Source organism: Neomonachus schauinslandi, chromosome 12 (genome assembly GCF_002201575.2).
Source record: "Neomonachus schauinslandi chromosome 12, ASM220157v2, whole genome shotgun sequence".
NCBI classification, from domain to species: Eukaryota; Metazoa; Chordata; class Mammalia; order Carnivora; family Phocidae; genus Neomonachus; species Neomonachus schauinslandi.
In genome coordinates, this window is record NC_058414.1 from 85,717,402 (window position 1) to 85,739,061 (window position 21,660).

Genomic DNA, 21,660 nt, shown 5'->3' on the forward strand with positions numbered 1-21,660 from the left:
TTGTTTCATAGCTGGAAAAGCTTCAAGACAGGCTGAGAAGTCATTGGTGGGGAAGGGGGTTGAGATCCACCAGGCCCTGATTTCCCTGCCTGCCCGCTTGTCTCCTGATTCAGCAAATAACCAAACAAGGGAAGGAGCTCTCAGCCCCCCTCCCTGGAGTCACCCCACAGCTTTGCAGAGTGGCTCGTCTTGGGGCCAAAACAGGTGTGAGGCTACCTGACCTACGATGGGGAGCCTCTGGGGTTTGCATTATTTTTCCAGAGCTGAATCAATCACACACTCTTGTGGCCAAGGTGACCCATTAGGCAAGAGCTCAGGGTTCTTCCGCCTGAGGCCAGGATCACTTGCTGTCCCCCTGCAGGGGGCACATGGAAGACCTTGGTCTTATTACAGTCCTGCTTCAGCCCACGTGACCCACCGATCCTAGGCTCTGAAAACCACTCACAGGCTGCTCTCAGCAAGGACTTCCCCAGCCTGTTTTCTGGTCTGCAACAGACAGGGGGGAAGGTAACACTCAGGGAGGGTAAGGTAACTGCTCAAGATCACAAAGGAAAACCGGTGAACCAGGGATCCAGACTTCCAGTCTCTTCCCATGATGGCCAAGAGAGCATGCTCCTAGGTGGTGTGGCAGGACACTGTTTCTGTCTTTCTAATACTTTAAATAACCTCATCATTCAGGACCGTGGTGTCCAAGTGGTAAAATATGCTATCCTTGGATAACCGTGTGGCTGAGAAAATCAGCTTCTTGGCAGTGGGATCCTTGCTTGCTCACTTTGGAATGCCAAGATCCCACCACGGCATAGTTAAAGTGTTCCAAATCTCTCAAACTTAATGAAACACCTGTCCGCCTAATGCAGCAGATACCATCAGAGGTAATTACACAGGGCTCTCACATATTCATACACACACTTACACACTCAGACTCCACCTGGCCCTTTGGCTGCTTCCCTGGGTATATACCTGGATATGCTCCCCGATCAATCCTGGTGTGAATGAGCTGGAAGAGCCACTCCTAGTTTTTAACTCTCTGGAAAACAGTCACACCCAACTCTAGTCTGCTATCAACTGGGCCTAAGTTTAAAGTAATTACACCAGAGATAGGAAAATCTTTACATTCACACCATCAAAGCTTTAACTAATACATACACACTCATACCTACACAGGGGATTGTTGGAAATTTAAAATATAATTCATCTTTAGAAGACTTTGTTTAGAAACCATCCCCATTTATTCGTTGCAAATTGATGTTTATACACACGCCATCCATATTCTGCACAAGTGACTTTTCCTGATCGTGTTGGGTTTTTTTGCACACTCAATCCCATGGAAGCCTGAAGGCAAAATTTCTCATCTCAGCAGTCCAAAGAGCTGAGGTCAGATGGGGAGGTCTGTGCCTTATGGTGACAAAGTGGAAGAGGCAGGAGGAAGCCCAAACAATGTTCCTAACCTCCCTTGCCATGGCTGACATGCACTGCACCTTCCCTCTCCCTCTTCCTGCAGAAGCATGAGAAGGAGAACTGAATGAGAAGACAGGCAGAGGAATGCTTTAGAACAAGTCATCAAAAATGGCAAGCAGGTCCTTCTCAGCTTTTCCAGGAACAACCCCCCCACACACACACATACACACGCTATATTCATGCACATACTGTTACACACACATTTGAAAGAGAATTATATAACACATCAGCTGTTCCTTTTCACAAGCCCAAATGAGATCAGTCCTGTAAGTATAGAAGCTCGTGGTGAGAGTCCAGGGACTTCAAGAGGCAGCGGGAGAAAAGGCCGATTCTCACTGAGGCTCAGAACTCAGGCCCTGGAATGGCCAGAAGCTTCCTTCCAGCAAGGAGAGCTGCCCAAGATGCTAATACAGAGTGCTTCCTCTCTGGAGCCTCAAACTCCCCATATGCCCCAGCCTCACCCCAACATACACAAAGCTAGATTTTTGGTGAGGAAACCAAATCAAGCTCTAAAATGCACATGGGCACACATACCCCAAATCTTTTGTGTCCATAAAAGGAGAGGGAACACGAGGGTGTGGGTTCTGGGGTCTGGATTTAAGTGCCCTTGTGGGAAAACCTGGAGCAAACACATTTAGCACGCAGGGCTGCTGTGAGGGCCCTAGACTTTCACATGGAAGATTTGGGTACCAAAGGGCCCAGCACGGAGTAGTGGCTCACTTTTCTCTCATCTTCCATCCTGTCCTCCTCTCCCCAGCCCTGACTGATAAAACTGTGGTTTTGACCTTTGCAGTGGAATCAGCTTTCGCTGCTGATGATGCAGGTGAGCCTGATCTACTCACACGCGTCCTTAAAGCAGAAAGCCTTTCCCAGCTGTGGTTGGAAGGAGCTAAGACTACGGAGGGGCAATGTTGCTAGCTTTGAAAACGGAGGAAGAGGGGCGCCTGGGTGGCTCAGTTGGTTAAGCGACTGCCTTCGGCTCAGGTCATGATCCTGGAGTCCCGGGATCGAGTCCCGCATCGGGCTCCCTGCTCGGCGGGGAGTCTGCTTCTCCCTCTGACCCTCCCCCCTCTCATGTGCTCTCTCTCATTCTCTCTCTCTCAAATAAATAAATAAAATCTTTAAAAAAAAAAAAAAAAGAAAAGAAAACAGAGGAAGAGGGCCCTGAACCAAGGAACGTGGGTAGCCTCTGGGAAGCTGGAAAGGCAAGGAGATGGATTCTCCCTGAGAACCGCCGGAAAGGAATGCAGCTGTCAGACATGGTGATTTTAGCCCAGTGAGACCTATGTCAGACTTCCACCCTACTGATCTGTAAGAGAATAATCCGTGTTGTTTTAAGTCAGTAAGCTTGTGGTGATGTGTTACCTCAGCAATAGGAGACTCATAAGCTCACAGCCGGCCCCTGGGGAGGTACCTGGTGCTCCCTCCCCTCATCCCTCCACCGTGGACTTCTCTCAGGGTGCTTCCTGGCTGAGTCCTCCCAGCCCACCTCACCTGCTACTTCTGTGCTGCACCCTGGCCCGGCTCCCTGGCCGGGAAAGCCCTCTCCTTCAGTGTCAGATGGCCCTGGCCCCTGACGATGGGATTCCCAAGTCTTATTCTAGGTTCCTGGGACCCTTCAAGTTCTAGACTCATTTGTCAGAACGACAGGCCACAGACACGCAGGAGTGTGAGGAGGAGAGGGGCTCTTTCAGGCTCCGGGACCCAACTTCACCCGCTCCCTTCAGGCAGACTAGCACAGCGCAGAACACTGGTGTTCGTGATGCAAGACAACTGTCCACGTGCAAGAACTCTTCTTCATCGATGCCGGGCACATCCCCCAAACTGGCTGTTTTTTTTTAAAAAAAGTTATTTAATTGGAGAGGGGAGGAAGGGGCATGGGGAGAGGGAGCAAGAGAGAAAGAGAGAGAGACAGAGACAGAGACAGAGAGAGACAGAGTCTCAAGCAGACTTCCCACTGAGCAGGAGCTCAACACAGGGCTCCATCTCATGCCCCTGAGATCATGACCTGAGCTGAAATCAAGAGTCAGACGCTTAACCCACTGAGCCACCCAGGTGCCACTGCCCCTCCCCACTGCCTTTGTCGTCGTCTTTTTTTTTAAGATTTCCAACCTGGCTTTATACTGGCCCTTTAAGCCGCCAGGAACTGGATGGGGTGGTGGGCACAGAGGCAAATCTTTAGAACAGGGAACCTGGGAAGCCAAAAGGGGAAGGGGAGAGGGAACCCTTGTCAAGAGACAGCGGTGGAGGCAGGAGCTGGGGCCCCTGCGGGGCTCACCCCCAGCCGACTACCTCCCAAGCCTGCCGGGAACCCTGGAACCCAGCTCTGGGCTGTCAGCAAAGACAAGTTTAGCACCAGTGATCTTATCTTGAGAGCAGCCCCAGGGCCTCACAGTGCTCTGGGAAGAATCACTTGGACAGGCTGGAAAGCAGATGTCACTGTTGGTCCCATCATGTAGGTGGCGGGCACAGGGGTCCTTCCCTCAACTCACGAAGGAGAAGCAGGTGCAGGAGAGGGCTGGGGTTGGTAGCGGGCAGCAGGCTGCGTGAGCTGGTGCTTTCGGGCGAGCCCACAGATACCAGCTCTTAGTCTGAGGTGCTGGCAGGCAGGAACAAACATTCTAGCTGTGAAGTGGTGGCTCCTGTCCCTGTGAGCCTCCCCCATGCTGACACCAGGACATTATGTGACGGGGTATTTATAAATGCAGCAGCAGACAGAGGGTGGGGGAGGGCTGGGGCTCATTCCCTCTGTGGTTTACTGCAAATAGGATGGAGATCCTGCAAAGGGGGCTGACTGGCCCTCGTCCCTCAAAGTGAGTCGGCAGCAGAGAGGGATGAGAATTTGTCACCGAGCACAAACGCAAATCCCTGCCACTGGCTCAGGATGCCTCTCCATGGCGCTACAATTGTTCTTCTGGCTTATCTGAGCTAGTGATTTTTGCTGGCCAGTTCCCCTGAGGTTTCTCAGTAAGTTTCAGGGACAGAGTCTCCCTCCTTCTCTGGAACAAAGAGCTCACAGTGGCTTCTCCAATAGTGTCCCAAAGTCATAGCAGGGCAGAGGGAGGGTCCTTTGGTTGGGATGAGGACCCTTGGCTCCCACTTCTGGAGCCAAAGGACAGGGCCCCACAAACCTTGCTGGTGGAGGGGAGGATGAAAATACTCTGAACGGACCTGGTAGCCTGTCAGATAGAAAGAAATACACTTCCAAATCACAAACTAAACATCGGTATTTCTAGAAGGTAGGACCCACAGAAAAGGGCAGTCCATATCATATTGCTAAAGGTGATGGGTAGTGATGGTAAATAAATGTTGTCACATAAGAAAGGCCACTCCCAGGTCAGATTCAGTCCTATTAGAGCAGATTGACTCCCAGAGAACAAAGGCTGTGAGTCTGGTAAATTCTACCCTGGGAAGTGCCAAAGGGATGGCATGAGGGGCTCTCAGGGAAATTAAAACATCCTGAGAATTTGGAGTGACCAGCAAAATAAAATCTTTTGCCAGAGACCACAGAAACATCATCATAGTGGAAGGATGGAAAGAAAGAAAGTTCTTCAAGCAACTTAGACCAGAACTGACAACCTCTCTTCAAGTAAACATGCTGGGGAACGCTGCAAAGAGAAATTGTGACCCAGGGTGCGAGGGTAGGAATGCACACCTGGAAGGGGGTATTAGGACTACACAGCAGGACTCAGGAGGGAGAGGCAAGGTCAGCCCTGGGAGCAAAGTAGTGTTAGAGAGGGGCTCTGGGCCAGTGTCCATCACGCACACACATGCACACACTCCCGCAGCGCTGGGACATTTGGAGAAGAAACAAAATCAGTTCGGATTGTGAACCATTTATCCTGTAGTGGCAAAATGAGATTTCTTTTCTGCTGTTCTTTTAATTAAAAGTCAGCTCATAAATCAAAGACCTTGTTTCCAGGCTACAGGAGATGGTAGGAGGGACCCCAAGCTCAGAGCTGAGCATGCCCTGCCTGTGCCCCCTTCTCACCCCGGTATTCACCTGTCAGAGCGCCTCACATGTCCTAGCAGCTCAGTGAGCGGCCAAGGATGGCTCAGCTGAATTACATCGTTCACCTTCCTCATTGGGCTTCTGAAGTTCTGCCAACGAGATCTTGAGCACAGTTAAATCCCACAGGGACTGGTTAGTGCATCTATTTGGAGCATCTGCGGTTTCCCCTAGAGACCCCTGTCTCTGGAGACCTTCCACACTCCCTGCCTGGGTTCACACGGGTCTTTATATCCACGGATTTTGAAGACTCTTCTTTAGAGGTTTCCTAGGCACAGAAAGTCCTATGATCCTCACCATCTTCCCAATTTTTATTATTTTTTTTCTTCCTGGTGAATCAAAGAATGCTCTATAGATGTGAAGTCCTATTATCCTCAGCTCCTTCATAAGAGAGGTGGAGGGTGCATATATCAATATACTCATTGCTCAAATAAACAATTTGTCCAAAGTCAAAGGTGCTGCCACAACACAGTGAAGATTTCCTTGCTGTCAATTCCAGCTCTTCATGTACCATGCAGGTCTGGTTCCTAACTATTGAGAGGCATGGGTAACCCCAGACATACACCCGGACAGACAGATACAGACCCAAACATAAAGACTGCAGGGGTGCCTAGGAATGGGAGTGGGGCACAACAGGGTGGCATTCAGTGGCTCCTTTTGCTCCTTCTCATGTTTCTCTGGCTTAAGAGAATGGCTGCCATCACCACTGAGGAAGTGTATTGTTCTCCATTTCTTTTTTTTAAAGATTTTATTTATGAGAGAGAGAGAGAGAGAGAGCGCGCGCGCACCAGCAGGGCAGAGGGAGAGGGAGAAGCAGACTCCCCTCAGAGCAGGAAGCCCGACGTGGGGCTTGACCCCAGGACCCCGAGATCACAGCCTGAGCTGAAGGCAGACCCTTAACCCACTGAGCCACCCAGGCGTCCCCTATTTTCCCATTTCTGAGCTGCTCCTCACCTAGGCACCTTAAAGTGCTTTGTGTACCCACACTCACATGCCTTCATACTCTGAAGGGAAATAGGGACAAAGAAAGGGAACCCCTTACAAGAGGAGGGATGAAAGGAGAGCTTTCGGCTTCCTGTCCAGAATCTACCCAGGAAGCCCAGGGCCTCTCTCTCCCTGTCCCCCACCCCACCCCAACCCAGCAAAGCCCTTGCGCTCCCACCCCCAGACAGAGTCCAGACAAAAGCAAAGGTCCCTCTCCCCTGTCCCCAGACCCAAGTCCCTCAAAAACAATCAAATTTAAAGCAGAGAGATTAAATTATCACTAAGCTAATTATGGGAATCACACTTAGGCTGGCTGCCGGGAAGCGAGGTCAGCAGGCAGGAGGCATTAAAATGAAAGGCAGATGCAAGAAGCACTTAAAAAAGCAACTGGGAGACTCATTACCGTCCCCCCCCCCCCCACACACACACGGAGGAGAAAGAACCCACTCTGATGTTTGAGACACTGTCCATCTGGGCAATAGTCAGCGCGTTTGACAGCTAAATAGCTCCACTCTGTCATCATCTCAAAGCCAAAGTGGGCGAGTCAGAGGTAAACTGATTAGATGGTGTGCTGCTAATTTCCCAGAGAGAACACGGGGGAGGTGGGGCTCAGCCAGAGAGGGCGGCACAAGGGAGGAGCGGCCCCAGGCTTGAGCGCAGAGAAGGGTCTAGCTCCCAAGTGTGCAGGCACGGGCGCATCCAGGTACATGTGGGGATTAGGCACATGTGCGTGTTTGTGACATGAATGTGTGTGTAAGTGTGGGAGGGGGCACACAGTCCTGCACGTGTGGGTATATGTCTTATCTACCTGGAAACAGAAGGTGGAGAGCTTAGAAAGGATCCGGGGGCCCCTCCTAGCACATTTGCAAAAGGGCAACTCCTCGTGAGCTTTCTGTGATTGCCACGGCCCTCACAATGGCTGCCACCAGCTCAGCCATGAAAATACGTATCATTTTCTCCTGTTATGGAGGCTCAGTGACTCTCATGCATCATCAGTATGATGCAAGTTTAAGACATGTCAGCCAAAAAATTGGCAGTCGACAAAATAAGTTTGAGAGCTAAAAATCAATGTTGTTCAAACCAATCTGCAGGATGGCGTCCTCGGCTCAGAATTCCAGCTCCGCACTTCTCCCGCCTTTTCCAGAGAGCAGCGGACGGTGGGGAGCCCTGATAAGGAGGTCCGAGAACTGGCCTGGAGTGGGTAGCCAGTGTGGGAACCAGATTGGGTTCATTGCCCAGAGGAATGGAACTCAGGGGCCAGAAGTCCTGCCTGTGTCCAGAATGAATTTTGGAATTCACAATTAGAAAAGCAGATTCAGAGGGGGAAGTAGAGGAATCTTTGTGGGTTAAGTTACTCAGGGAAAATTAATTTGGGAGGCTCGATTTAATTGCAGGTAAGAGAAATGATTTAACAAATCTGGATGATTTAGTTACCCCCAGAGACATCGGCTGAGCACAATCTGATCTCTGTACTTAAGTAGAAAAGTGCCCTCACTCTTATGGAAAACTGAGTGCAGGGAAATACAAACATGCAGAGCCTAATAATAGAAGGAACTGAAAAACTCTAGTTTTTGTTTGAGGAGAAAAAGCAAATCACAAGAAAACCAGCTGATAGAGGATTTAGTTTTTAAAAAAATCTCTAACACGACGTCTGGATTGATGATATGAAATCAGCCATATCCTATATTCCTCACACATTTTCTCCAATATTAAGCCAGAAGAGACCATAGCTCTTTAAGTCAAGAAACATCTAGCACATTACAGATGGCCAAGTTGATATTTCTTGACTCAATGTGGACGATCACACTAATAGTCTTTATGGTAAACTGTGTTATTGACAAAATGTTCTCTGCCCCTCCCTCCCTCCTCCACGTACATATACACACCAGGCCTCTTCCTGTGGCAGGTGTATATTTCCCACACCATTCACTTTGGTCTGACCAATAAAATGTGAGTGGCAAGAATGGGACTACTTCCAAGAGGCAGCTCTAACAGTCCATCAGGTAACTCTGCTGTCTCTCTTTTCCTTCTGATGGAAGACTGGCATGGCCCCAGACAGAGGGGCTGCTCTTCAGTCTCTGTCCCAAATATATCACGTGGAGCACAGCCACCACCCAACCAGGGTGCACAGCGAACGTGAGCTGGAAATAACCTTTATGGTGGTAAGCTACTTAAATTTGGGGGTCAATACAACGTAATGTCGCCTAAGCTAGTTGACAGACCTCTACACACACCCAGATCTATAAGTCTTAACAGTCAGTCTTCAGATACATTTGTTACTTTCGGACAGCTCTGTACGTGGTAACTGAAGTCTAACTGGGAAGGTTTAGATGCACTGGGACAAAGATCCAGCTATATTAATAAACTGTTTTTTATGTAAAGAGAATAAACTGCTTTCAGAAGAAGTTCTCAGCTATGGATTTTGAAACATCTGATTGCCTGTGATTTTGGGGTGATCAAAACAGGACTGAATAAAAACTCAAATTGATAAAATGGATACATGACATATCCTTTTTGGAAAAGGATTCTTCCATTTGGAAAAGGATTCATTGACTTCCTTCAATGAACTCATATTTCTTCCCCCAAAGCCCATGACCTTTCCATTGGAGGAAGAAGCCCACAGCCTAGTCGAGGCATGAAGTAGTCAGTACCGCCTGTACCCCTCTGGCCTTGACGCTGCCCAGATCATGGCGGTGGAGGGGGGGGTTGTCTAGCATCCCAGCTGCCATGGTGGCACTCAAGGTCAATGATGTGCAAGTTCAGGTCCACCCAAGGCCTAAGCTGATTCTGCCTGAAAAACCTCATGGGATCTAAAAGAGACTTACTCTGTGAGTGAGATTTAAAATGTGCTTTCCTGGGGCGCCTGGGGGGTGCAGTCAGTTAAGCGTCTGACTCTTGGTTTCAGCTCAGGTCGTGATCTCAGGGTCGTGAGATCGAGCCCCATGGCAGGCTCTTTGCTCAGTGGGGAGTCTGCTTGAGATTCTCTCTCCCTCTGCCCTCCCCCCACTCGCACGTGCTTGTTCTCTCTCTAAAATAAAGAAATCTTTAAAAAATTAATAAAATGGATAAATAAATCTTTAAAAAAATGCATTTTCCTTTCCCATATCTGGTATGTCTGAAAGAAGGCCCAAAACAACTGTGATCATAAAGATTAAATAAGATAGTCTATGTATGCTAATCTGAAGCATTTAAAATGTAATTACACACGACTTTTCAAAAAACCTGTGTATCCATTGTAAGAAGTCCCCATAGAGGAGTCCTGTTTCTGGTAGAAACTCATGGATAAATGCTATGATCTTTTGGGGGAGGCTGAAGAAAATGGACAGAATTGAATGAACCCTGGAGGAGATGTTGGTAAGTCAGCAGAGAGACCGAATTAAAGCACTTATAGACTTACAGATCTTTAAGAAGAGACCAAAGCTCTCTGTCTTCACTGTTATCAAAAACACAAAGTACATGAGATGCCCATAGGATCTTGGGCATAATTCTGCCTGAAAACCCACGGGCCTCTGAGCCTCCCAGTGGGAAGACCTGAAAAGCAGGAGCACTTGGGTGAAGTTCTGGGTACCGTGATGAAAGCAAGTTCCACGGTGGCTTCAGCATCCTTCTGACGTCTCAAGTCCAACCACCCGCGCACACTCAGATCAGCTGCCCCCACCCCACCCCAGCATGCTCACATCTTGGTGGGGAGATGGGAGTGGTTGAATAGAAAGATAAGGATCCTCTTTTCAAGAGCGACAGATCTCCTCCTTCCTGTTTGCCTTCTGTTCCGCCCTCCTTGCTTCCAAGGCCTCAGGAGCCTTGGGGGGAAGGGAAGTGGCTTCTGAGAGATTCTTCTGGAAACCAGAAAAACTGGGACCAGGGGAGGCACTGGGGATGCCAGGTGTTTCAGTAGCCTGAGAATGGTCTCAAGGAAGGGAGAGCCTATGGGGTGGGGGAGACCCCTGAGCCAACACCCACGGCTTTCAGACCCATTCCTTGGCCCTCTTTTCCTTTTTTTTTTTTAATTATTTAAGAGAGAGAGAGAGTGAGAGAGAGAGTGAGAGAGAGAGAGAGAACATGAGTAGGGGGGAGGAAGAAATAGACTCCCTGCAGAGCAGGGAGCCCAATGTAGGGCTCAATCCCAGACCCTGAGATCATGACCTGAGCTGAAGGCAGACACTTAACCGACTGAGCCACCCAGGCGCCCCTGGCCCTCTTTTCCTAATGGGACTCATGCGAGCAAAGCAGATCAACAGAGTAGACCTAGGTCCTCACCCAGCTATGCCAGCAACATGGGATACAATGAAGATGGTCTCCCACTCTTCACCGTCCTGAGCCTTGGGCTCTGCAGTGAATAATGGAGATAATGCTACCTGGTGATGGGCATCGAGCAGTGGCTTTGGGGGAAAGGGTGCCCCTCAAGTCACTGTCCCTCAGGTCACCAAATCTAGAAAGGAACTGGGGAGCCAGTGCTGCCCCAGGCCTCACTAGCCTCACAGTGGTCCTGGGTGAATTGGTCAGGATGATGTTTGTGAGGCAGAAGAACAATACTGCATAATGACAGGAACAACAGGCAAGAGTGGACAGCACATGATCTTAGAAGTGGATCATCCCCGTTTCCAGCCCCAGCCGACACCCTGACTGTAGTCCATTGGTAACCCCGAACCAGAACCACCCAGCTAGGCCATGCCTGGATGCCTGACCACAGAAACCATGAGATAATAAAGGTTGTTTTGTTTAAGCCTCTACGTTTTGGGGTAATCAATTAGCTACTGCCCCTGCATCACCTGGGGCAGGATGGAAAGTATGAAGTGACTACAGCAGACTCGAGAGAGCTATTTTAAAAGTCCCTGTGAATGCCTCTACGAGAAGCCAAAGCTGCTGCGAAAAACACCGTGACACCCCCAAGAGGCCGGCCATGTGGCCACATTCCCAGAAGTCACCTGCTAACAAGTAGGGACTACACACAGACACCCCAGTCAGAGCGCCAACCAGTGGGTCCTGAGTCAGTCCCGCTGCCTTCCCCATCAAAGTTGGCAGAGAAAGTAGAGTGATTTCAGGTGACGAAGACCTCCCCTGCTCCTGCCCTCACCGAGGGCCTTCGCCACTACGGACAGAAAGATGCTCTTCTCCTCTGATGCGGGGTCTCTCAGATGCGAGCCCGGCAGCACGGGGCCCTTTGCAGCTGGGGGCCCTGTCCTCTTCTCTCCTCTGCTCCTCCCTCTTCCTCTGGTACACCATGTCTTTCATCCTTCCCCATCTTTGTTGTCTTGGTTACATGGCCAGACTCCTGATATGCTGCTAGTTTTCATTTTAATGATATGTTCTTGTAAAGCACAATATTTTACTTCAATTGCATGTGTCACTGGATAAATTCCTCCAGCGTGTCTGGCATTTGAGCATCAGCTGACTGAGTGCACTCTATGATTTGGGGGTGTTTCTGCAGCACTCTCTTCAATTTTAACATCTTTGCATTTTAATTTATGATCAGGATCATTCTACACAAATGTATATATATACACACACATATGATTCAAAAAAATGGCACACGTGTATCAGTAAATCTTGAATTGGCAAAGCTCATTTAAGACTGTCTCCTTAAATCATGTGCACTACTAATGATCATTTGGAAAATAAAATGACAAGTGTTCCTGAGGTGGTATTTTCCGGGGATCTCAAAGTGCGTTATTCTAGAGGATGTCAGGAGGAGAAGGAAATGATGCCCCAGCTTACAGTGTCAAGCTGCTCTGAGGGGGGCTCCATCGTGAGGACACCTCCCCAAGCCTGCTCAGGTCTGCTCTGAATGACCACTTGAGATCCCCCCCACCCCCGACCAGGGGCATGTGGGGACCGTGGGTGGGCCCAAGGGCAGAGTAGTGAAAAGTAGCAAGGGGCAAGAAGTGAGTGCCAGTGGGGATACACTTATGTAAAAAGGATGATTGAATGGAGACTTCATATTGCTCGAGAATGTAAGATATGCCCACAAGGACATCGACTAGCTTAGGCTGCTCTCCACATCTACCGGATGTGGCATGGCCTAAAAGGCTTAAACCCCAGCAGGGGAGACTGCGCAAGGTGCACCAGAAGTGTGGAGTTGGCGTGAGGTGAGGCCAGTCTGAAGGCCCGTCCTGGGGTCCCCAGGCTTGAAAGACTAACGACCGAACAGCCATCTCTTGTGCCTGCTGAGATGCAAGATGAGTGGAAGGAGCACGCACCCCCACACCCACCCCCGCCGCCCCGGATCTGTGATGCTCTTCTGTCTGTAACACCTTCAACCTCAGCTCCTCTCCACTTACCCCACAGTCTCACATCCACACAGCCTTCAAATTTGCAAAACCAGCAGTGGGAACTGCAGAAACAACATGGCAAAACAATCAAACAAAACTGCTTTGATGGTCTTTTTCCACAATGGAAACTGTCCAGCATTGATTCTTCCATATTTCTTTTCCTTCCTGCTTGAGTGTCTAACCACATGCAAACCAGCCAGCAGCTCTGTTTGAAGAGACCCATAACAGAGCGCACTGACCAAATCCTACATCAGGTAATACAGCTCTGTTCTAATCTTAGGGTCCTGGGGCAAGTTAGAGTTCCAACATTACATCTCCATTTGATTTTGTGATGCCTTCACCCATTTGGAATCCTATCTATGGCATGAATTTCTTTTTTAAAGTTGATTTAATTTCCAGGAGTGTTAAGAATTCTCAGATACATTTAGGAAGTTGCAAAGCAGGAGCTATTCATCTCTGATCTGACATTGCTCTGTGACTCGAGCATTGCACGTGCACACACACACACACGCAGCATCCATTCCTGAGAACTTATGGTCAGAATGATACAGACCCAGGTGGGTCTCCCTCTACCCAACTCCACTTCTGTTTGGTTGCCCTTCCGGACCTGTGGTCAGGCTCGGGGGGGCGGGGGTGGGGAACACAAGAAAATCGATTTCAAAATAGGCTCAAGGAAAAAAATTAGGCAGATTATGTTAATGTGCATAATAATTGCCAATAAGAATGATTTTTAGGGCATCCACTCCCGTTGACTCTCCGTGCTGAAACACACTGAATTGCTATCAAGAGACGCTGGTAAGGCTTGGTGTGTCACACATGTGGGTACATACCCTAACATGAGCCACGAGTCAGATCAGCCCGAATTCTGCTTAACTAGGATCCACAAAGTGCTCCGCCCCTTAGGTGCAAACAGTTTACCCGAGCTAAACACTCAGGAACGATGCGATCACAAAATGAAAGGAGCAATCACACCTCAAGTAGGAGTTTATGATGTTTTGGCTCACGATGAACATTAGTCTCTCCACCAATGTCAGGCGGTAACTCATGGCTGAACAACAGCCATACAATACGATCACTTAGTGGTAGGAATGCGAGAGGCAAGGAGAGAGGGTTCCAGCCAAAAGAGTTACGCAAAGAGATTTTTGTCCATCTGAGGCAGCAACTGGCCTCGTTACCCCAACTTGGGACAAAGATTTTCAGGTTTATACAGACACCCTAGAGCAGATCGGGATGGTGTTTGCCTTAAGATTTTTTTTTTTTTTAACCTGGAGTTGAAATTTTAACAGTCTGTGGGTTATTTCTAAGTTCCTAAGTACTTCTTGGTGACTGTAGCATTTATATGCCACATTTCTTTTTTTTTTTTTTTAAGATTTTTATTTATTTATTTGACAGAGAGAGACACAGCGAGAGAGGGAACAAAAGTAGGGGGAGGGGGAGAGGGAGAAGCAGGCTTCCCCCTGAGCAGGGAGCCCGATGCGGGGCTCAATCCCAGGACCCTGGGATCATGACCTGAGCCGAAGGCAGACGCTTAACGACTGAGCCACCCAGGCGCCCCTATATGCCATGTTTCTTAATAGCACTCGCCTATAATGCTTGCCACGGAAAAGCTGCCCATACTGGCCATCACATACACACACACACACACACACACACGCACGCATGCACGCACGTGCACGCACACATCAGAAAACGTAAAAGACATCCAAATTGGCACTTTCCTCACCTCCTTTCCCTCTGCCTCATGTGATGTATGCACTAAAGGAGTGAAATTATGGTCATCAGAGGCCAGGTTGCAAATGATGAGGACCCACACCTTTCAAACAAAAGGAAAAGTCAGTAATTTCGAGGGCAGCCTATGGATCGCTACAGTCTAGCTCCAAGACCCCAGAAACACACAGCAAACCCCCAAGCCCTCCCATCCACCCTCCCCACCTCGAGTCCCTTGTCGTATGGCAAAGAACTCTGCATGGCCCTTGATACACACAGGAGATTATTACAGGGCTCAGAGAAGACAACTCTGTAATTACGGCTACAGTATGATTTCCATTATTCTCACTCCCTGGTTTCAGCAGCTCACAAAACTTCCCGCAACATCCTCTTGTAGCCCCAAAGCATCTCACAGCTGGGCCTCTGCCCAAAAGGTGAATGTGGTCTGATAGCCTCTGGGAAAAGCAATACAGAGTGCTGGCAAGGAAAGGGGAGTGGTGCTCAGCGAGCCGGGGTGGTGGGAAATTCTATTGTTCCGAAAAAAATAAATAAACTGGCCAGTTTTGCTTTTTATTATTTCAAACAACTGGCTCAGCGGCCCAGCCTTCCTTTCCCAACTCAGACCGTCCCCTGGGCCGGCGGTGCCGAGTCTGGAGCAGCCGTCACTAGGCTCCTGCACAAGTATTAAAAAGGCTGCCACTCTGAGCTCGTAGCGCAGAAAGTTTGGCTGCCCCAACAGCCCAGTTTTCCCCAGGAGGGCCGCTGGCTCATTCCCCCTCACATGACCCTCTGCTCTTACCTCTCAAATGTTCATGCTTCACCAATCCCACCATTGCTCTGGAAATTAAATGGAACGTCCCAGGTGGCTGAAACAGAACTGTTCTTTTTTTTTAAAAGATTTTATTTATTTATTTGAAAGAGAGAGAATGAGAGAGAGAGCATGAGAGGGGTGAGGGTCAGAGGGAGAAGCAGACTCCCCGCCGAGCAGGGAGCCCGATGCGGGACTCGATCCAGGGACTCCAGGATCATGACCTGAGCCGAAGGCAGTCAAGTCGCTTAACCAACTGAGCCACCCAGGCGCCCCGAAACAGAACTGTTCTGATATAAACTCCCCAATGGAAAAAAATGGGAAATGCCAGCCAGAGGTTTATAAAGCCCCAAGCCTCCTGGTCAGGTGATGCTTGTCGTTGCTGGCCCGGCTGACCTCCGGGGACACTTGAAGGCAAGGCTCTGCCTGCAGCCTGCCCTGTGAGCATTGTCTCTGTGCCCTGTGCATGCCCAGACTCCCGGATGTGTGCCCAGCCCACTGTCACAGAGATGTGCTGCACTCTGACCTCCCCATCAGGGGCCAGGCTTCCACAGGTGCAAGACAGTCAGCCCCCACTGACCTCAATCCACCCTCTGACCAACAGCACACATTTGCAAGTTGACTGTCGTGGGTTTACGATGCAGCCATGGCCGGGAAACATGTCTCTTTTTCTCCCCCAAGAGAAAATAACTGTCTGTTCTGTTATGTGCACTGAACTCTCAGTGTTTATTTCACTGACACCAGCTCAGATGATGACCAAAAAAAAAAAGAAAAAGAAAAGAAAAGCCTCCTACAGGATCCACTTACTCAGTCTTGCCAGCAAGTAAATGATCCTAAGGCACAGGGTAGGAAGTTCAGTGGGTGCGAATCTTCTAGCGCACTGGGGTAAGTTACTTCTCCATTGCACTGAGCTTGGGCTCACTAGAGAAAAGAGTGAAGGCTTGCTTGGTTTTTACTCTCCATAGTGGCTCCATATCTTGCTTGGTTTTATGTCTCCATAGTGGCTCCATAGGGCCAGGCGAAGCAGGTCAATAGACATCTCATTGTTAGAACTACATATGGGAATGCCTTCGGTATTTAGGACTCACTTTTCTAGCAAACCAAACTTACTGAATCATAATAAAGAATGAAATCATCTGAGCATCCAGCAGAAACACCTTCAGGCCCATGCTCCAAAGCCTGGGTTTTTCCCTCCTCTGTTTATACTGAGGCTTATCGGACACAATTTCAGCCGGTTTGGATGCCTGACTCCCAGCTCACGGGAAGCTGGAAGCCACGGACAGAGGGAGGAGGAAGGAGCGGGGTTGGCCCAGGCTCCTGACAGCAGCTGGAGGTGACGAGCCACAGTGTGCACTAGATGGAGAGGCAGGAGGCGGCCCCACCCAGACAGGAGTCGCACCAGAACGACACACCTACGGGTCACACGCGACACCTTCTGGGGCGTCCACGAGGTTCGTGAGCCAGAATCACCGCAAGACGCCAAGGCAGCAACAAAACGTTTGCTTGGGTTTAATAGAGTCTTCGCAGAGAGGCAGGAAACTATGAAATACAGTTATTAAAGCCACGTAGATGGTGGTCACATGCGTTGGGCATTTGACATGTGAGGCCGTACTCTAGGGCGTCACAGCTCTCCGGGCAGTACCAGATGGTGGCACGCCGCCCGCACCAGCCTCCTGGTGCCTCGTGGCATTTCACCAGCACAGGCTTCCTCTTCCAGATACTACCCATGTCACTACTCCCCACACATCCCCACCTCACACACACCTCTCCCCCCACCACCCCGTACACTCACACGCCAGCCCCACCGCCTGTTCCAAGAGATGTAGAATTTAAAGAAAGAAATGATGGCCAGGCCGTTACATAGTAGGATGGGAGAGTAGGCAAAGTCTTCTAGATTTGCTGAGAATGTGTCCCCTTGACCACGTGCAGCTGATACCCAGAAATGCAGCGAAGGGAAAGTAGAGCTCAAAGTTGTCTCAGATCGGGCAGTGCCCAATGTGGAATCACACAATATCCAGAGAATTCTGAGGGAAGCCTAAATTAGACAAGCAGGAGTTCCACATGGATTCACCAATATTTCCCTGGGACAAGACTGAAGTGCAATTATCAGCTGACACAAAACAGGAGGTACGGCGTAGTCTTAGGAAGGCTTTGGATACCATCAAGGGGGGGCTCTCGGGCACCAGCTCCAAGTCACTGAGATGAGAAGCCTGAGCAGAGGTGGGTGAGGGAAGAGTCTTAGATGGAAGGGTGCCCCCAACACTGCTGATGGGCCAATATCACCCAGTACCCCGAGGCCAGCAAGCTCTGGGGGACAAGGAAGAAAAGCTCCCATCCCACATCACACCATTCTCCTCCACCTCAAGTAATTTCTATGCCCCCACAATACCCACAGTTTCCTCATCCCACGATCTGACACAGCCCCATTATCAACTCCAGCAGGTCCTGCACTTTCCTCCATCTATTTCCCTGCACAGATTCCCGATGGATACACTAGTCAAAAGGACTGAAGCAAGAGGAACATGTACATAACTTGCCTCTGCCCACCTTCCCCAACCACCCCAGCCTTAGAAAGCCTTTGCGTTAGGGCACAAACCCAAGCTGGACAGAGCACACCATCGCGAGGCTGGGGCAACTCCTCCATGTGCACCCCAGCCCCAGGGAAGAGGTGCATCTGCACACTCACCCACTGTGATTCCCACAGTAACCCTCTGCACAAAGGCAAAGGGACAGGGTATCAGTCATGACCTCAAGAGTGACATATCTCCTTAGATCATACTTGTATCACTTGCCCACCAGGGCCAAAGTAGTAAAACATGAAATCATATCCATCCCAGTGGGGACAGATGGCCTTCAGAATAACCAAAATGACTGCACCTCATTCCTACCTTCTTCAGCTTGCCACTTTTGGTGCCCACGAAGGCCAGAGAGTGATTCTTGTAGACGTATGCGATGACAGAAGTCATGCGGTCCCTGTCCTCCGTGAAGACGGGAATGCCGCGCACCATCTCGGACACACCCAGGGGGGCATTCATATCCAGGCCACAGAAATTATCGTCAATGGTTAAGAGCTGAAAATTAAAAAGGAGAAAAATTAGGAGGGAATACCAGGGCAATAAGCAGAAGTACCGAGTCAGGGAGCTACAGGGCTAGAAGAATCCCTTTTTTACATGAAAAACTCGGATCCAGAGAAACTAGGTGACCTGTCAACAGTCAAGCAGGTGGCAGGACCATGGTAAAAAAACACAGATCCTGAGAGTCTCTTTCCTCTCCTGGCCTCCATGGTCTCTCTGCCCCAGCTCCAACCCCTTCCAGGCGCCATCTTGGTAGCTTAGATTGTCCATCATCACCATCACACCAGCAAGCACTGGGCCAGCACCCATGAGCGGGGGCTCCAGACAGCTCTCCTTAGGAATAAGAGGGAATATGGCCTCCATACCTAGAACTTACTAAGTTGAGCAGACACACAGATGAGGACTCAAGAGCATAGAACAGAAAACTGGAAACATTAACACATGAATGACAATACCATGACAGAGGCATGTGCAGACAATCAGTTGGGGAGAGAGAAATAGGAGAAGTGGAAGGTTCACGAATGAACTCAACAAGCCACAGAGGTGCCTCATGATGCCCCATCTCAGGCTCCCTGCTTTTGTTTTAAAAGTGTGGTGAAGATGGGAAATCCTGGCCTTGTCATACCGACACCAGCATGTCCCAAGTGTCTTCTGTGGAAGTCAAGTCCCCCCAAGATGCTCTACCAAAACAGGACTCCTTGGGCAAATAATTTTGTACTGAAACATAATATGTTCTAACACCATATAAGAGACTCATAACAATTAGTTACAGTAAAGGTTTGAAAAGTCTTTTTAAGAAGAAATATGTTTAACATTCCTTCAGCCTTTCCCAAACATTGTATGTAAAATATATGTAAAAATGACTGGAACACCTATGAGCCTTCCTTAAAGAGAATATCCCCTGGATACCCTGTTTCCTGAATCCTGGACAATTCCAGGAGTCAGGGAACCAAGAGCAAAAACCTTTGGACCATTTTCCCCACAGTGTTTCGACTGAATCTCTCCCTGTTTTATTCCAGGCTCCCAGATTCCCATGTGAGCACAGGGTCACAGCTGGGTTCTGTCCCACTGAGGAGTGGAGAAGACCTTGCCACGGCTGGCATGGAGCCCCTAGCGCCCCCACCGAGCAGCTCTGGTGTGACACAGACTTCTCTGAAAGCTCTAGGAACCTACGCTGGCTTTTCCTCTCCTTCTCAGAAGAACTGTGTGGCCTTAGAAGAGTTATTCCGTCTTCTCATGCTTTTATTTTCCACTCTATAAAGATGAAGGAAACAAGCCCTGCTTTTTGATGGGTTTCCATAAAGCCTATAGAGCTCACGCCTGTAAACGTCTTTGGACTTTGCAGAAAAAGGAGTGAAATAAAATCCAAGGTGTCACTTTTTTAAAGGCTTCAATCCAGCCAAAGGAAAAGGCATCTGGAGAACCAGCAGGCAGGCTCTTGCCAGCGGAGCTGTGTGAAAGTGGCCAACTCTGAGCTTTCCAGGGACTCAGGGGGCCCCTCGGCTCCCTCCCAGGATTGGGGGGGGGGCAACAAGGATTGTCCATCTCAGGGAAGACAACGTGCTGAGCATCTAAAACCTCTCTCTGACCTCTCTCCTCTTTCTTATCATGGGGGCGGCTGGGGCAGAGCTGGGGAGAGCCTGGGCAGGCCCGGGCAGGCCACGTGCAGAGCAGATGTCTGCACCATGCCTTTGATCTCCTCTGGCCTTTCTTGTGTAGTCTGGTCCAAAAGCCCAGGCCAAACACAACCCCTAACTCCTCCCCCCACCCAAAGAAACAATATAGAAGTCAAAGTTAGGAGGGAGCTTTCAAGGTCTAGTCTGATCTTTATGGTTCTTTCCTAAAATGAGATGGGCGAGACCGGTGGTAGAGGGCAAAAGGGATAGAAAGAAAAGAAGGAGGAAAAATCCAGATAAAGGAGAATGGTGCCTTCTCCCTGCCGGACATAATAGCAGCGTGACCCGCCAGGCATGCCAAGGGCAGCCTAGGGCATGCCGGGAATCCTCATGGCCTTGCATGTTCCTGCCTCCACTTCATAGGGAGTTCTCATCCCTGACTTTCTTGGCCCTAAGCTGTGCCACAGGGACTTCTGCCGTTATGATCCATTTTCCAAGCAGATGAGGCTGGAAGATTATCCACACAGCACAAGAAGAAACTGAGGCAGGGAGCAAGGCAAGCCACATTTGACATTCTCCCACCACCCTTAGCACAAACACGTGCCTCACTGATATGGGGAGCCTTAGGCTGCTCAGCCCCCAGAATTACATTTCTGAGTGGCCAGTTACCGAGTACCATTCTTCCCCTTGACTGGGCAGAACACAAACCAATAAATAAACAATCGCTTACAAAAAGAGTGTAAGCATTTGGCCAATTGCAGCATTAAATCATGGTTTGCTCAGAGGCAGCAAGTCTCTGCCACTTGGACAACTTGAGCGGCAAGGGGCCCAAGGAGGAATGTTTTCACTGGAAGGAAGCGAGGACAGCTCAGCGTGGTGGCCCGGTGGCCCGGTGGCCAGGGCCCTGCCCGTCTTTGGCTCAGGACGCCTCCTGAGAGGCAGGAGGCAGGCAATCTGCTCACCTGTACGTGAACAGTCATCCCCCACACTGCCTACCTCATGGTGTTGTCATCAGGCTCAAATAAGGCCAAGGCTGCAGCTGGGCTTCCTAACGTGGCATTGGGATTCCAGGGACAATGATGGCTTTCTCCCGAGCCCCCCTCCCACCATGTATTGGTTTCTCCCTCTAAACAGGGCTTCAGGTGATAAAGGTGCGATCGAGGCCTTGAACCAGGTGCAGTCCAGGTCCCCCAGCTGTGGCACGAGGGGGTCTTACTCTTTGTTTCCTCAAAGCAGGTGCAATGCGGGGGGTGGAATTTTTAACACTGAAGTAGCAGAAAAAACACAGGACTCGGGTTCACATGGCAGCCCGCTTCCCAACTCTACAACTTCGCATAGGCAGCTCCTGCTCTCTGAGCTTCAGTCCCCTTGACTGGACTGTCATGAGGACCAGGTGAGAAAGCAGGTGTGAAGACACTGGCTAACCTGGAAAGCACTTTGTCAATTTGAGGTGATATTTCATATTCGTTTTTTTAATGGGAATCCTGCCCAGAATGGGGGTAGGATGGCTACAGGGAGTGTCCCCAGCATGGCTCCTGACGGGAGCAGGCTCCCTAAGGACACCGCCATGCCGGGTCTGAGCTGCGGCCTCAGGGCAATTAGAGCACCAGGGTGGGTGGGGGGGGACCCCATAGGGACCATAGACCGGGGAGGCTGAGGTGGAAGGAGCAGATGCCAGAGCCGTGTGGGTCCTGGAAGGAAAGGCTAATTGGTGAAAGCCTTCGACAGGTGAGGG

General features: G+C 49.8%; 1 protein-coding gene across 3 annotated transcripts in view; it reads right to left on the reverse strand.

Moving 5' to 3' along the window:
• The window catches only part of PLXNA4 (plexin A4), a 353,986-nt gene that overhangs the window by 318,154 nt on the left and 14,172 nt on the right, over positions 1-21,660 (reverse strand). For all 3 annotated transcript variants that reach the window (XM_021692788.1, XM_021692789.1, XM_021692787.1), the window contains exon 2: positions 18,124-18,306. In XM_021692788.1, coding sequence (XP_021548463.1) covers positions 18,124-18,306 — 183 coding nt within the window. The remainder of the gene's footprint in view (positions 1-18,123; positions 18,307-21,660) is intronic.